Source organism: Atta cephalotes (assembly GCF_000143395.1).
Source record: "Atta cephalotes unplaced genomic scaffold scaffold00058, whole genome shotgun sequence".
In the NCBI taxonomy this organism is placed as follows: domain Eukaryota; kingdom Metazoa; phylum Arthropoda; class Insecta; order Hymenoptera; family Formicidae; genus Atta; species Atta cephalotes.
This window is the reverse complement of record NW_012130122.1, coordinates 1,461,100-1,476,358: the sequence shown is the minus strand read 5'-3', so window position 1 is coordinate 1,476,358 and position 15,259 is coordinate 1,461,100. Positions and strand designations below refer to the sequence as shown.

Genomic DNA, 15,259 nt, shown 5'->3' with positions numbered 1-15,259 from the left:
GTTGTTTAAATAAAAGTTGTATGATTTAAAGGAAAATAAATCAAATTAATTTTTTGAAAAAATATTCTTCTATATGAAGTTCATATCTATTTTTAAAGTGAAATTACAGAATTTATTTTACATAATATAATTCCTCTAATTATTTTGATATAAGAATATTAAGATAAAGTTATAAAAAAAATCAATAATTTGTGGGATATTATAGTTCATTTAAGCACATTTTAGTATGAAATATAAAATATTTCGTGAACTGGTTATTTTAGTAATTCTTCCTAAAAGTTTTTATCCTTTATAGAACAATGAAATAAATTATCAATTAATATAAAGGAAATACATACACTCATTGCTTTAAGAAGAAAATTATGCAATTTGCAATATGCAACTACGTATATTTTTTTTAATGTGCATTTTATCATCAATTAATTCATCTTAATATTCTATATAAAATATTAAGATTTAATTAACAAGAACTGAATGGTAAAAGTATCAGGCTGCTCCTCGCCCTGATGAAGTGAACTGCAAGGTTCACGAAACATTGGCATTCCAAGAATGGATCTGGACGGAAGAACTCGCGAAACTCATAATGTTTATATGAATGGTAAAATTTTTATTAGATTTTGGAGATATTGTATATTTATCAAAATATGTTAGTGCTATATATTTTAGTAATATCAGATTAAATATAAGGTATGTTATAACCGTATACAAAATAAAAATATATAATCTCTTTAATAACATTGGATTTTATATTTTTTAATTTATTTAATACATTGCTTATTATCTTCACTCTAATATTGCTACTGATATTTTCTCGAGATATCTTATATTTATTTTCCTTTCTTTTCTCGTCAAGCTAATTTTTTGATTTTTTTATATTATTTGATGATTTTTATCAATAAGCAGTCAGTATATACAGTCAGTATATATATTATATTAATAGCATAGAATTTAGATATTGAATTTATTCACAATGTATATAATCATTCTACGTAAACTTTTCAAGTATCTTACATGACATATTTTAAATTAGTTAATATTTTTTAGTTAATTCATTGTTGGTTTTATATTTTTAATTTGGCCGTTATTTATATTTTAAAACTTTGATTGACTCCCTGTTGTAAGTAATACAGATATGTAGCCAGCTGACGTTTTTAATAGCTAAAAAAAATACAATAAGTAAATAAAAGATTTTTAAGGAAAAACGGATAAAAATATGTACATAATAATATATATTATTAAATATTAGATTTTTTTATATTATAAATAGTTTATAAAAAGTATAATATACAAACAAGCTTCAGTTTTAAGCAATATGTTATACGCGTACAAATTAAGCTACGATAATTACAAAAATGACTTGTAATATATTAATAGAAATAAAATTATCTCAATCTAGCACAACTCGACAGCTCGTATAAAGGAGCACAGTAGTGTCTCGAGCTATATCTTAGCTGAAACAATATCGTATCCTTTGATTTTTCCAGATATCTCTATAATCTTTTGTGAATTTATTCTGATTAAACATCAGAGTCGGTAGAAAGCCAATGATCAGATTTTACAAAAAATCTCTTTAGCAGTTGAATAGCACGAAATTCTTTATTTTTGAATATATTTTATTATGTTTTTACTTAAACGCTCCAAAATATTATTGTGTTTATATTGATATTACTTGGTATACATGTAAAGAGAATTTTCTACTCTAAAATTATATTCAAAATTCATAACTTACATTGCAAAATGTAGCCATCGTTAAAGGAAATAGTTTACCAAAATTAAGATAAAGAGGTTTACTGGTTCTTAACATTAAAAGAACTAAGTCCCGAGTATTTCTTGCATTCAAAATATACCATTCATTGAAATATACAGCATAGTGAATTTTGGCACACTTAAAATTATAAAAAATACATATATGAATATTTATGAACTATTAATATGAACTATTAAATATATGAACTATTAAAATAGCGTGCTGTATAATAATGTACATATATAAAAATTTACATTTGTGTATTTTTGTATATTAACTAATTAAACTTTGGCTATTAAGAGTACAATTGCAACTTAAGACTTTTATGTATGTATTATTATCACACATATATAATATATACTTGTCAGTGTAAGTTTCATTTGATACATATTAAATGTACGTTAAAGATAAATTATCTCAGATTGCCAAGCCTTTAAATAAATAAATTATTGATTGATTGCCAAGCCTATATAGAAACAAATTTTGAACAGAGTCTACTATATGATTTCTGATGCCAGAAAGGCAAATTTTAAGCAGAAACTGTTTTGTAAATAAAATGTTAAGAAAATGTCGACAGAATGACAATAGATTTGGTCGGATTGATTTTTTTATTAGCAGATTAATCTCAACTGATTTTGCTATCTGATTTCGTTCTGACGACAGCATATGAGTTGACATTCTTGTTGACCAAACTGATTCGAAGTCTTTATAGATATCTGAAAAATATCTAGAAATATCTCGTTTTTATCTCGTCCCAAAACGTTATTTGAATATCCTCTAATAAATAGTTATTTACACAGACATTTTATGTTGAAGAAACATACTATATATTATCAAATTAACAGAATATAGTGTCAAATTTAACTATCATTGTAGTTAAAATTACAATATACTTAGTAGGAGCAGTGGTGACTTAAATTAAATTAAATTTTCCACTGTAGACTTAACAGAGCATGTATTTATTTGTATATTTAAGCTTTGATATGTAAAATATATTTAATTTATTAATGAGGTTATTCAAATTATTTCTTCAAAATAGAAAAAATTTAAGTAATAGAAATGTCATTTTCAAAATTTTTTCCGTAGTAATAACATTACCATTTTAATACCTACAAAATAGCAGGATCTACTCCATTTCTGCTTTTAGTTTGCGTCAGATAATGTTGTGTTGATACTGCTCGGTTTCTACTACCAGTTTCTGTTACCGTCAAATTCTCTCAGCAAATCTTGCTTGGTTTCTGTTACCAATCTGCTAGCATAGAATATTAACAAGCGTTCTATTTGATTTCTGTCGTAACCTGTTGAAATAGAATTTTCAAAAAATACTAGTCGACAGAACTGGAGCGATATCAGTTAACGTCAATTTGTTCATCTCTAATTCTGACCAAATTTGTTATCAATTTGTCGTCATTCTGCTAATATTTTGCTTTCTGTGTATAATACTATTATACTATTATACTATATTTCTCATTTTATAATACATCTATTATAATATGCAATTGTGCATGGAAAAATAATTGGTAGGAAATAAAGAATTTTTTTTCAGTTAAATACCTGAGTTGTTAATATTTCACCAACAGCACAGTACATGCACATATGACCAAATATGTCCAGAACGACGATAAAATATATCAGATTTGAGAATGTTAAGAGCTGCCTACTTTTGAGCATCTAGTTAATTAATTAAAATATGTGTTATAAAAGATGTAAAAATATGTTATTTTTAATATTATTTCATATTTTATGTTATTAAAAGTACATTACATATATCATGATATTTAACATATATTATGATTACATAAGTTATTATTAAAAATATACAAGTATAAGACATGTTTTAGAAGATTTTTATTAATTGATCAATTAAAGGATGTTTCAAAATATTTATACTACACAGGTGAGTCGTAATCATAATAATATGTTAATATTACTAATAATAAGACATCTTTGCAAAATGTTAAATTTTGATTTTAATAAAACATTAATTTACGTAGATTACGTAAATAAATAAATTTAAAAAATACGAGTTGTTGTGAAAAAACAATTTTAAGAAATACAAATGATCTTTTTAAGTGAAGTGGCTTTATTTTTTTTATTATATCTAAAAAATTATTTAATATATTATAAAATATTTTATACAAAAATATTTTATAATATAATGAAATTATTTTTGTTTATCCATAGGAATCACATTTAGATTATCAATAGGAATCATAAAAAATAATTTTGGAAGTATGAATTTTTAAAATATTTATTTAAAAAATATTTATTAAAAAAATATTATTAACGTGAACGAATAGAGGTAATTTTATTATGAAACATTATTATAAAATATTTTCATACATTTTCAATATTTTTCGAATATAATAAAAAAATGATTTACGTATATAAGAATTTTTATTGTTTTAAGAGTTTCGGTTGTTTATTGTTCTATGTTCGGATAAACTATATGATGATATATTTACTTGCTGGATAAACAGTAGAATAAAAAAGTAAGAACATAAGGAGGTAAGAGAGTAAGACAGACAGTTGAAGTTTACCGAAAAATGGAATAAATTTCAGTCTCAGGCTTTAGCCTTACATACAAGAACTTAGACTATAAAGATTTAGACGTAAGTAAGGAAATCAACATGTTGGATTTGCTACTGCTTAGTCCGTATTTACAATAAGTGTTTTAAATCTTAAATCGTGAGAAATTGACCAATTAGTCGAATGAGAGTAGAATAATTGATGATTTATCCATTTCTATGCATTAAGGCTTAAAAACCTATTGTAATTATGTTAGGCTCTTGTGTTACGATCTTACGGTCTCTATTGTAATTGATCGATTTGCTTACTTTTATATGCTATGGCTTTAAGGGGATTCTAAAATTGTCTATATTATCGACTAAATTATATAATTTTTGTATAACAAATACTTTTTTCTCTTTTACAGATTCGGAAATCTTTTTCCGGGATTAAAATATACGTATTAATACGTATCTGTAAGGTGAAATTTATGCCGAAAATGACCAAAAATTTTGAAATTGATATATTTTTTACCATTTTTTAGTGTAACATAGTATCTTAAGCCGTGAAGTTGAGACAACATTTACTTGATATGAAAGTTTTGCAACCTGTACTTCGAAATAATAATCCACAGACACGTAATTTGCACGAATAAATAACGTCGAGTTTTCAGAATTAGGCTTACACTTTCTCGCCACTTTGTTATATGAAAATTGATACAAACGTGCGAAACTGTGTATCATAAGTTGTGTGAGATATTGGTGTGTAGTATTAGTATATAAAGATATGTCGATGCGCTGGAAAAACAGCGACTTCTGGTAACTTTATCAGAATTCGGATTTCACTTTAGGATTCTCTTGAAACTTCTTTTGTTTCATCTAATATTAATTGACTTTATCTATTTGCTTAACCTATGTATAAATATTTCATTAAAATCAAAAGTTTTTCTAAGGCGATTTTCTTGTAAGAATTATTATAAGCTATGTATATATCAATGTAGCTTATATAATTGTATCTATTATGTGAATATTAAATATGAAATTCTCTCGTTTGCATTATTATAGTTATTTCAATTCTAAAATTTTTTAAAATATATAATAAAAGAAAATTTTAGAAATGTCACAACTTTGAAATTGTTAATAAAATACATATAAAAGGTGTAAATGTAAGTTGTGATTACAGTTGGAACATAAATAAATATGACATTATTTTTATATGAAAACTGTATGTATATGAAAACTATTTATAAAACAGTTTGAAAAAAAATTGTATAACAAAAATTCTTGTAAAATTAATTACATTTATTGTCCAAAATCCATAGAAAGCGAAGAGTATACCAAAAAATAGAAATATTATCAGCAATATTATACTGAATATATCTTCCACATGATTAATAGCTCTATAAAATGTCATTTTATATAATAACACTTTATACTAAAGAAGATATCTATCATGTTTACATATATATCTATAAAAAGATATTTTATATTTTGTTATACAACATGCTTTACTATTTCTCTACACTCATGTATCACGAAATAATCACTAAGTCTTTTGCACGTCCTACAGTAATCATTTTATGTAGATTATAATTTATGATGGTGCTACTTAACACATCAATGACAAATCAATTCAACTTACAATAATTTCATTAATATTAACATAACAGTAAGAAACTATAACCGTAACATTATACATAATATAACATAAAGGCACAACAGAGAGTAGTTGGGGAAAAATTACCCCCACTCCTATTTTTTCTGACTTCTGCGGCGTAAATCCCAGAGCGGCGTATTTGCCGGAATTATATATTCCTATACAGTCGAATCTGGATTATCTGATAGTATTTTTTTCATCTTCAAGATTATTTATCTTATTATCGACCTTATTATCGGGTCAACGTTCTGATCAAGGTAGTATTATGTTAAAAAAAAATCGCGCGTAATGTTATCGTCAGAGACCTTGATAACGTGATCGCATAATCCGAGAGATGAAAAAGCTTTGTTAGATAATCCGGTCCGAGTCTATTTTACACAGGAATATTTAGGACAAAATATACCTTAACAGCCTTATATGTTCCATTATACAATTCTTTAAAACGTTGTTAAAATTGGCGACAGCATGTAAATGCAAGAGACGATTTCTCAGAATATCCAATTGACCAGAAATATGAAATACTGAAAGACTAAGAAAACTGTCTATGCCTGTATAACACATGATACAGAGTAATGAAGCAATACTTTGAACAGCATATGTCATTTCATATTGTGGACTTCTTGTTGTATCGTAGATGTAATATGTCTGAATTGGGAGTGGTCTCTCCAAATCTGCAGTAATATTAGACAAGTGTCTCACTGAGTAACCAAATATGGGTAAAACAGCCATAACAGTAATGGCCGCTGCCATCATGCCATATCCAAATGTGATAATAATGCGTGCAATTTGCGCTTTTGCTATCATCATTGCTTTTTCTTGAGATGTTGTTGTTTTTGTCCAATCGTTGGCAATTAATTGTATTATCGGTGCGACAGCTTCAAGAAAACAAAAGTAAAGATATCAATAACAATATAAAACAAATGTTAATTATTGATATTAAGAAGTTTATTATAAATGGAAACAAATTTTAATATAATTAATAAAAATTTACTTCTGATTAAATTTAGTTTCAATTAAATATTAGAAAATTGCGGAAATATATTAATAACCTTTAGGATCATAACATTTTTTTGAAAATTAATTGAAATCAGAATAAGAATCTTATAGATATCGAATCACCGAATTAAAATTTTTAAGGCGATGCTGGAGTGACGGGCGAATTTGATGTCTATAGTGTAGACTTTTTTAATTTTGAATGAAAAATATTGATAACAGTGACATCTTTAATTCATTTTTTACATTATCGTTTTGTCTCATTCAAAGTTACTTATGTGTCTTTATTTAGCATTAGGCCTGTTCTTTTTGGTTGAAATTTTATATCAGTTCATCTTTTATTCTTTTTTCTCTAAGAAGAAAGAAAAGGAAAAATGATGAACTAGTGTTTAGCCAAAAGCTTATTTTATAACGGCATCTTTTCAAGTTCAAGCACATTGCAAGACACAATTATTACTTTGGTTACTATTTTGAGTCTTTGCATACGTATCTACGTGTACTTACAGTGTAATTTTACAGATTAATATATCTTTTTCTTTTTAAGCTTTTAAGGGAATATTCTAGTTTGTCAAAAAAAATCGATTTTTTTAATTGTATTTTCGGAAAGTTGATAGTTTTGAAAATATATTACCAAAGCCATTAGCTAATTAGGCTGAGATAGCTGTAGCTTATTAATTTACAATTAATCTATTTGTAAATCGTAGTTGAAACTTTAAATGCATTTTTCTCAAAACAGCATTTTTCAATCGCGTTGACATAATATTTTGGGAACTAAGCGTCCGATCGACTTGAATTTTTGCATATTCATTTAATACATGTTCTTTTATTATTGGAATTATGGAATTTAATTTATGATTATTTCATTTTATTATATATAAAAAAAACAAAATTTATAGGTGAAAATCAATATCATTTTTCAAAACATTACCATTTCAACAATTTTCAATTTTTTTCTTATATTTCAGTTCCAGTAATAGCGTAACTCTTACAATTTAATAATTTCTTTGATTTTTTTGGTTTCAGGTTACTAGAACTAACGAAATGGTGTCACGCGTCAAAAAGAAATTTTTTCATACATCTTGCGTATCATCGCGTATTTTTTTTGTGATACATATCGACGAAAAAATAATTTTTAAATATCCATTTTGTACAAATAAAGTTTCAAAAAGTTTCATATTAATTCATTTCTTTTAAAAAAATTCCTGAATGATTATGTAATTTTTACCTTATAAAGTAGAATAACCCCTTAATCTTAATTTTACAAATTCAGTATTATTCGAATCCCGATGGATGGATCGTTTTGTCTATAAGTTATAAAACTTTTGTACGTACAATATATTAAAGAAACATCTACGTGACAGCTCTACGAAACTAAAAATGAGCGAGGTTTAAACTTTTTTTCGATTTTTTAAAGGTTCACTACACCATCTCCTAATTTTACGTCTACTTTAATTCTGTAAAAAGATTTTTGATTCCGTTCAATCAATTTGGATATTTTTATACAAGTAATATAAATGTTTCGATAGTTTGGTCGTCTTCAGCATCTCTTTAGCTCCTAAATATAGCTCTCCTCAGCTATATTGAATTGGGTCTTAAGCGAGAAATGACTCGTTTTTCTTGCATGCTATTTGTATATAATGATAATTTAGATAAAATAGAAGATATAATGAAGAGATAATGAAATCGCTACAAAGCTTGCAAAATGGGCCGAGACTATTCTTTCTGATCCCTCTGATAGTCAGTAAATGATCGAAAAAATATTCGTGAAGCGAAAGTAAGTTTTTCGTTGCTCATTGAGTAAGAACAAACAAATACATTTTACATATCTTTTGCGATTATCTACTATTTACTAATCAAGAGGAATAATGAGCATCTTCCTTTTTTATAAGTGTTTTGCAATGATATCATTATTCTGTTTTAATCAAATTGTCTTTACTTATAAATAGCGTGCAAGAAAAATCAATATGTACACATTTACAACACATTTCTCGCTTATAACGTCATGATTCAATATAGCTGAAGGGTACACAGGAATCTCAAATTGTTTTATTTTTTTTAGGTAATTTTTAGATAATTTTTTAGGTTCAAGAAAATAGTGGCATATTTTCAAAAAGTTGCATTTGTTTTTTTCAATTTGTTTTTTTTAATTTTTATAGATTTTCGCTATTTTCCTTAAAAATTAAAATAATAGTGAGCAAATTTAATTTTACTAATTCGAATTCAATGATCAACAATTTTATTTCCAGTTAATTAAAAAAAATTTTTAGTTATATGTGATTAGTCCGCAATTGTAACAGTAATTCTATATATACGCAACAAATGTAATATATAAATAATATATAACTATTGCACATAAATCAATTGCAGTACATGAACTTAAATTTTTTCATTTCTCTAAAATTCAATATAAATAATTTTTAATTTCATTAAAGAATTGTACAAAGAAATGAGATTAGTTCTGTTGATATATAAAATGTATATTGTAAATATTTTATATCGCGTAACGATCAAATCGCTACTTTATTTACCTTTTTTCTTCCACCAAAAAATTATAAGTCTTAAAACGCAAGTAATAATTGGTAAAGTACTCATCAAATTATCTGTCACAAGTAAAATATCAAAATGGATTCTTATCAGAGAATGTAGAGCAGGAATCATAAGAACAAATATTATAAATAAGAAAGTGAGAAGTACACGTAAATTGCATAAACATTTTTCCCATGTAGTTTGTTCGAACCTCGGCCAAAGTCCGATTAATTCTAGACTAAATCGATTTAACTTTACTGCCCATTCGAAATCTGTTTCAAAAAAGATTTGATATATCATATATTCCACTTTGGACGAAATATATTTTATCTGACCTTTTTTTGATAATGATTCATAACCATATTTACTATGATTGCGATATGCAAGATATTTTGCTTCCATGTTGAACGTAAGAGATGAACTGACAACTCTGTTTCTTTTACAGCGTCTATACAGGGATGATATTTCATGTGCATAATAAAAATCTCTAAAAACGAGATGTTTAGTGGCAGAAGGTTTAAAAAATTCTACATGTCCCTTCTTGTTGTGCAACTACGGATAATTATTAGTACAACAACGTTAACGTATTTTATGAATAATAACTGAAGTAATGACTGGTTGAAATAAGTACTTGGTCAGGCGGCAGGTTATTATGTAGCAGTCATGTTTTTACGCAGTTATAATCGATTTTGAGCCGTCTATAGTCTGAACTATAGTCATTTTATAAAACTAGTTGTGAGTGATATTACTTTTCTTGTAAAAATTGGATATAGTAAATAGATATTTTTATTTTATGATATTGGGCCTTTTTTATTCTTTCATATACTTACATTTCGAATGTAGATATTTTTCATAGCAGATCCTCCTGTATACTTGTATCATGAAATTTTATTACCATAGAGTTTAATATTATTTCATAGCTTCTTGTAATTTGTTTATTATCCACTGATATCTTTCTCTTTATAGAACGATTAACTTTCATTTAACCGATTCATGCATGTGTGCATAATAAAAATTTTTTAAAGTAATAGATGATTATTGCACAAAGAGGATGGACTTAAAAAATTTTAAATCCTTCGTGTTATAGAAGTTTGTGTTATAGAAGTTTCGTGTGCAACATTCGAAGCAGATAAAAACTGGTATAACAACGAGGGATTGTTAAATACCTGTTTACAACATGTTTTTCTCTCCCTTAAGTTCTCACGAACTTGTAATCGATTTCGAGTGTGTGATTCAAATTATATTTTTTTGTTTTTGTGTTGCAGTGAGCAGTAATATGAATATAATATTGCTTTTTTATGACAATTAAAGTGTTTGTTCGATCTATTTATAATTGCAGTATTGGAATAAATATAATATTATGATATTTTCTAGATTATAGAGAATATAATTGACAGTTATTATTTTCCTATTTTTATGTTTAATGAACAAATAATGAGAATTGATTAATTTTTTCTAAATTATTATGTTTAGAATAGAGGAATGTTTATTTGCCGTAATTAATTTGATTTTATCAATAGAAAATTTTTGTGAATGTATAGAATATCTAACTTTACTTTATGCAAATGTTTCTTTAATAAAATCTTTCTTCAAAATTATTTTTAAACATACAGGGTAGAAAACATAAAATAAATCATCAGAATATGTCGAAATTTACACCCAATGCAAAATTGTTTTAAATAAAAATTGTATGATTTGAAGAGCGACAAATAAAATTAATTTTCAAAAAGACATTCTTTTATATGAAGCTTATGGCTACTTTTAAAATGAAATTATAGAACTTATTTTACATATAATAATATGACTCTCCTAATTATTTTGCATATAATAGTAGTAAAACGAAGTTTTAAAAAATTAATAATTTGTGAGACTTAATAATTTTATACTTTATTTAAGCATATTTTGGTATAAAATATAAATTTTTTGTAAATTTGTTTCTTTTTTTTAATAAATCTACCTGAATGTTTTTATCAATAGAACAGTCGGATAAATCAATAATATAAAGAAAATATATATATTATTGCTTTAAAAAGAAATTGTGCAATTTGCAATATACAACTATGTATATTTTTCAAAATACATATTTTCTGTGCATCATCAATTGATTCATTTCATTATTCTATATAAAATAAAATATTTAGATTTAATTAACAAGAAATGAATGATAAAATTTTTATTAAGTTTGCAAGATATTTTATGTTCATATCAAATGCTAGTGCTCACAATTTTTATTTTAGTGATATCAAATTAAATATAAAATATGTCATAACTGTATATAAAATAAAAATATATAATCTTTAATAGAGTTAAATTTTTAATTTATTTAATACATTACTTATTATTTTCAATCTAATATTGCATACGACAGTTTTCTTGAGTTGACAGTTGTCTTATTTTTCTTTCTTTTCCCGTCATTATTTAAGCTAATTTTTTGTCTGTCTCTTTGTATGTCTCTTTTATATTATATATGATGGTTTCTATCAATAAGTAGAACAATCAGCCAGTATATTTTTATTAGCAGCAGAAAACATAAGTAAGTTTATTCATAATGTACTCATATAATTATATAACATTTTATGTTTTCAAATATTTTACATGAATATACTTTAAATATACTTTAAATTAATTAATTATATACTTTAAATTAGTTAATATTTTCCGGTTAAATCATTATCGAATTTATATTTTTAATATTAATTTGGATGTTATATATCTATATATATGTATTTCAAAACATTCATTGACTTCTTGTTGTAAGTAATACAGATATATAGCCGGCTGATGTTTTTAATAGCTACAAAAAATACAATAAGTAAATAAAAGACATTTTTAAGGAAAAACGATATAAAAATATATACATATAATAATATATACATATGTTATTAAATATTAGATATATTACAAATAATTTATAAAAAATATAATGCATAATATTATTCTGTTTACATTGACTTTATTTTGTACACACGTAAAAAGAATATCTTGTGCTCTAAAATCATATAATATTTAAAATTCGTGATAACTTACACTGCAAAATGTAGCCATCGTTAAAGGGAACAGTTTACCAAAGTTAAGATAAAGAGGTTTACTGGTTCTTAACATTAGAAGAACTAAGTCTCGAGTATTTCTTGCATTCAAAGTATACCATTCATTGAAATATACAGCATAGTGGATTTTGTCATACTTAAAATCATAAAAAATATATACATATATGAATTATTAAAATTGCATGCTGTGTAATAATGTGTATATTATAAATGTTATTTTTCTCTTTTATATATCAAGAAATATTTTGGAATTCGTTTTTTAGGTTTTTGGTCGGTGTGAATTTTGGCCATTTTTACGTATACTCCTTTGACATTATAGACTTGATAGTGCGGGTATTTATTTATATATTTAAACTTTTACATGTAAAATATATTTAATTTATTAATGAAATTATTTGAAATTATTTTTTCAAAATAGAAAAAAATGTAAATAATAGAAACGTCATTTTGAGAAATTTTTCTGTAGTAATAACGTTACAATTTTAATATCTAAATAATAGAATCTGCTCCATTTCTGCTATTAGTTGCTATCAGATTGTGTTGCGCAGATACTGCTCGGTCTGCTACCAATTTGTCATCAAATTCTTTCAGCAGATTTTGTTCGGTTTCTGTTACTAATCTGTTGGCGTAAAATGTTAGCAAGCATTCTATTTTATTTCTCACAATTTGTTGAAATATAATTTTCAAAGGTTGTCGACAGAACTGGAGCAGATTACGATATTAATTGACCTCAATCTCCTATAACCTTTAATTCTGATCAAATTTGCTACTAATGTGTCAATCTGCTAACATTTTGCTTTTTGGATATGATATTTCTCATTTTAGAATACATCTATTATAATATGCAATTGTGCATGGAAAAATGTAATATTAGGAGTATGATTTAATTTTGAGCGTTTTTTTTTCAAAAACTGATTTATTTGAACAAGATAATGAACCCCTCGGAATATTTTATAATCAAAATATTTTCCTTCGTTTTGTATAACTTTTCTTATCTTTCTGGCAAAAAGTAGATTCCGCGATAAAAAGATTCTTCTTTAGTGTTGACCCAATTTTCAACAAATTTTTGCACATTTTTGCAAATTATGAAAATGTATATTTCTCTAGAGCAGAGCTGAGATTTAATTGCATATTTCGACCGATTTCCAGCTTAGTACCTACATCTCATTTCATCAACAGCTTACGATTAGAATGTCTTCGACACAATTTCTTGCAATACCCTCCCCCTTCCCACAAAACTAAATCACACTCTTAATAATTTGTAGGAAGTAAAGAATTTTTTTTTAATTATACCTGAGTTGTTAATACTTCTCCAACAGCGCAGTATATGCACATGTGACTGAAGATGTCTAGAACGACGACAAAATATATCAAATTTGAGAATGTTAAGAGCTGTCTACTTTCGAGCATCTATAAATCAATTAATTAAAATATATGTTATAAAAGATATAATAATAAGTTTTTTTACTATTATTGTATTTTACGATTATTAAAGACAGATTACAGATAATATATTGTGATATATTAACATATATTACGGTTATATATGTTGTTATTAGAGATACATATGTATAAGACATAAGTATAATTAACACTACAAATGATTCAGAAGAATTTTATTAATTGATCAATCAAAAGAGGATGCTTCATAATATTTATACTATTACAAGTGGGTCTTAGCCATAATAATATGTTAATATTATTAAGAGATTTTTGCAAAATATCAAATTTTGATTTTAATAAAAAATTTTAACTTATAGGTTATGTAAATAAATAAATTTAAAAAATATAAGTTGATGTGAAAAAACAATTTTAAGAATATAAATGTCCTTTTTAAGTAAAGTGACTTTATTTTTTTTATTATATCTAAAAAATTATTTAATATATTATAAAATATACAAAAATATTTTATAATAAAAATACTTTTGTTTATTCACATCAATAGGAATCACAAAAAATATTTTTGAAAATATGAATTTCAAAAATATTTATTTAAAAAGATATTATTAACGTGAACGAATAGAGATAATTTTATTATGAAACATCGTTATAAAATATTTTCATACATCTTCAATATTTTTATAATAAAGTATATTTTTATAATAAAATATTTTTATAATAAAAAAAATTTTTATAATAAAGATATAATAAAAAAATGATTTATATATTTAAGATTTTATATTGCTTTAAGGGTATTTGTTTTATCTTTGGATAAACTATGTGATAATTTACCTGGATAAATAAAAGAATAAAGAAATAAGAGAGTAAGAAAGTAAAGTAGTCAGTTGAAGTTTACCGAAAGATGGAATAACTCATCCTATAGGTTTTGTCATATACATAAACTTAAGACTTACATAGAAATGTAATTAAGAAAATCAACATGTTGGATTTATTATTGTTTAGTGTGGATCTACAATAGGTATTTTAAATCTTAAGGCGCAAGAAATAAACCAATGGTCGAACATATAGGTAGAATAATTGATGATTTGTTCCTTTCTTATTAAAAATTAATTAAAAACCTATTGTATAATAGTTCCAGGCGTTACGATGTCGTAACGCGTTTTATGGTCTCTTGCGATTGATCGATTCACTTATTGCTTAAGTTTTTTGTGTGCCATGGTCTTAAAACTGTTTTTTTGTTTCTGATATTTATTGATTTCATCTATTTACCTATACATATAAATATTTCATTAAAATCAGAAGTTGGTACTTTGTGAGATGATTTTTATCCTAAATTGCGATTACAATTGGAACATAATGTGATGTTTTATATATATATATA

General features: G+C 24.9%; 3 protein-coding genes across 3 annotated transcripts in view; all 3 read right to left on the bottom strand.

Moving 5' to 3' along the window:
* Positions 1 to 1,092: 1,092 nt before the first annotated feature.
* Positions 1,093 to 3,418, bottom strand: LOC105623499. Its single transcript, XM_012204894.1, has 3 exons — positions 3,302 to 3,418; positions 1,730 to 1,885; positions 1,093 to 1,158 (listed from the first exon to the last, which is right to left on the bottom strand). Exons 1-3 carry the CDS (start codon positions 3,416 to 3,418, stop codon positions 1,093 to 1,095), a joined length of 339 nt encoding a protein of 112 aa, XP_012060284.1.
* A 2,880-nt stretch (positions 3,419 to 6,298) lies between these two features.
* The window catches only part of LOC105623552, an 11,162-nt gene continuing 2,201 nt past the window's right edge, over positions 6,299 to 15,259 (bottom strand). Inside the window, exon 2 of the mRNA XM_012204944.1 lies at positions 6,299 to 6,786. Within this exon, the coding sequence (XP_012060334.1) occupies positions 6,299 to 6,786 (488 nt within the window). The remainder of the gene's footprint in view (positions 6,787 to 15,259) is intronic.
* On the bottom strand, positions 12,168 to 13,887 carry LOC105623498 (putative odorant receptor 69a). The gene is made up of 3 exons (XM_012204893.1): positions 13,771 to 13,887; positions 12,458 to 12,613; positions 12,168 to 12,224 (listed from the first exon to the last, which is right to left on the bottom strand). The coding sequence occupies exons 1-3, from the start codon at positions 13,885 to 13,887 to the stop codon at positions 12,168 to 12,170; spliced, it is 330 nt and encodes a 109-aa protein (XP_012060283.1).

Excerpts from the sequence above, each read along its gene's own strand:
- LOC105623499 (XM_012204894.1), bottom strand. The coding sequence starts at position 3,418 with ATGCTCAAAAGTAGGCAGCTCTTAACATTCTCAAATCTGATATATTTT. Across the intron at positions 1,886-3,301 it reads GTGAAATATTAACAACTCAG|TGTGCCAAAATTCACTATGC; the intron begins GTATTTAACTGA and ends TATAATTTTAAG. Across the intron at positions 1,159-1,729 it reads CGATGGCTACATTTTGCAAT|CTATTAAAAACGTCAGCTGG; the intron begins GTAAGTTATGAA and ends TATTTTTTTTAG.
- LOC105623498 (XM_012204893.1), bottom strand. The coding sequence starts at position 13,887 with ATGCTCGAAAGTAGACAGCTCTTAACATTCTCAAATTTGATATATTTT. Across the intron at positions 12,614-13,770 it reads GAGAAGTATTAACAACTCAG|TATGACAAAATCCACTATGC; the intron begins GTATAATTAAAA and ends TATGATTTTAAG. Across the intron at positions 12,225-12,457 it reads CGATGGCTACATTTTGCAGT|CTATTAAAAACATCAGCCGG; the intron begins GTAAGTTATCAC and ends TATTTTTTGTAG.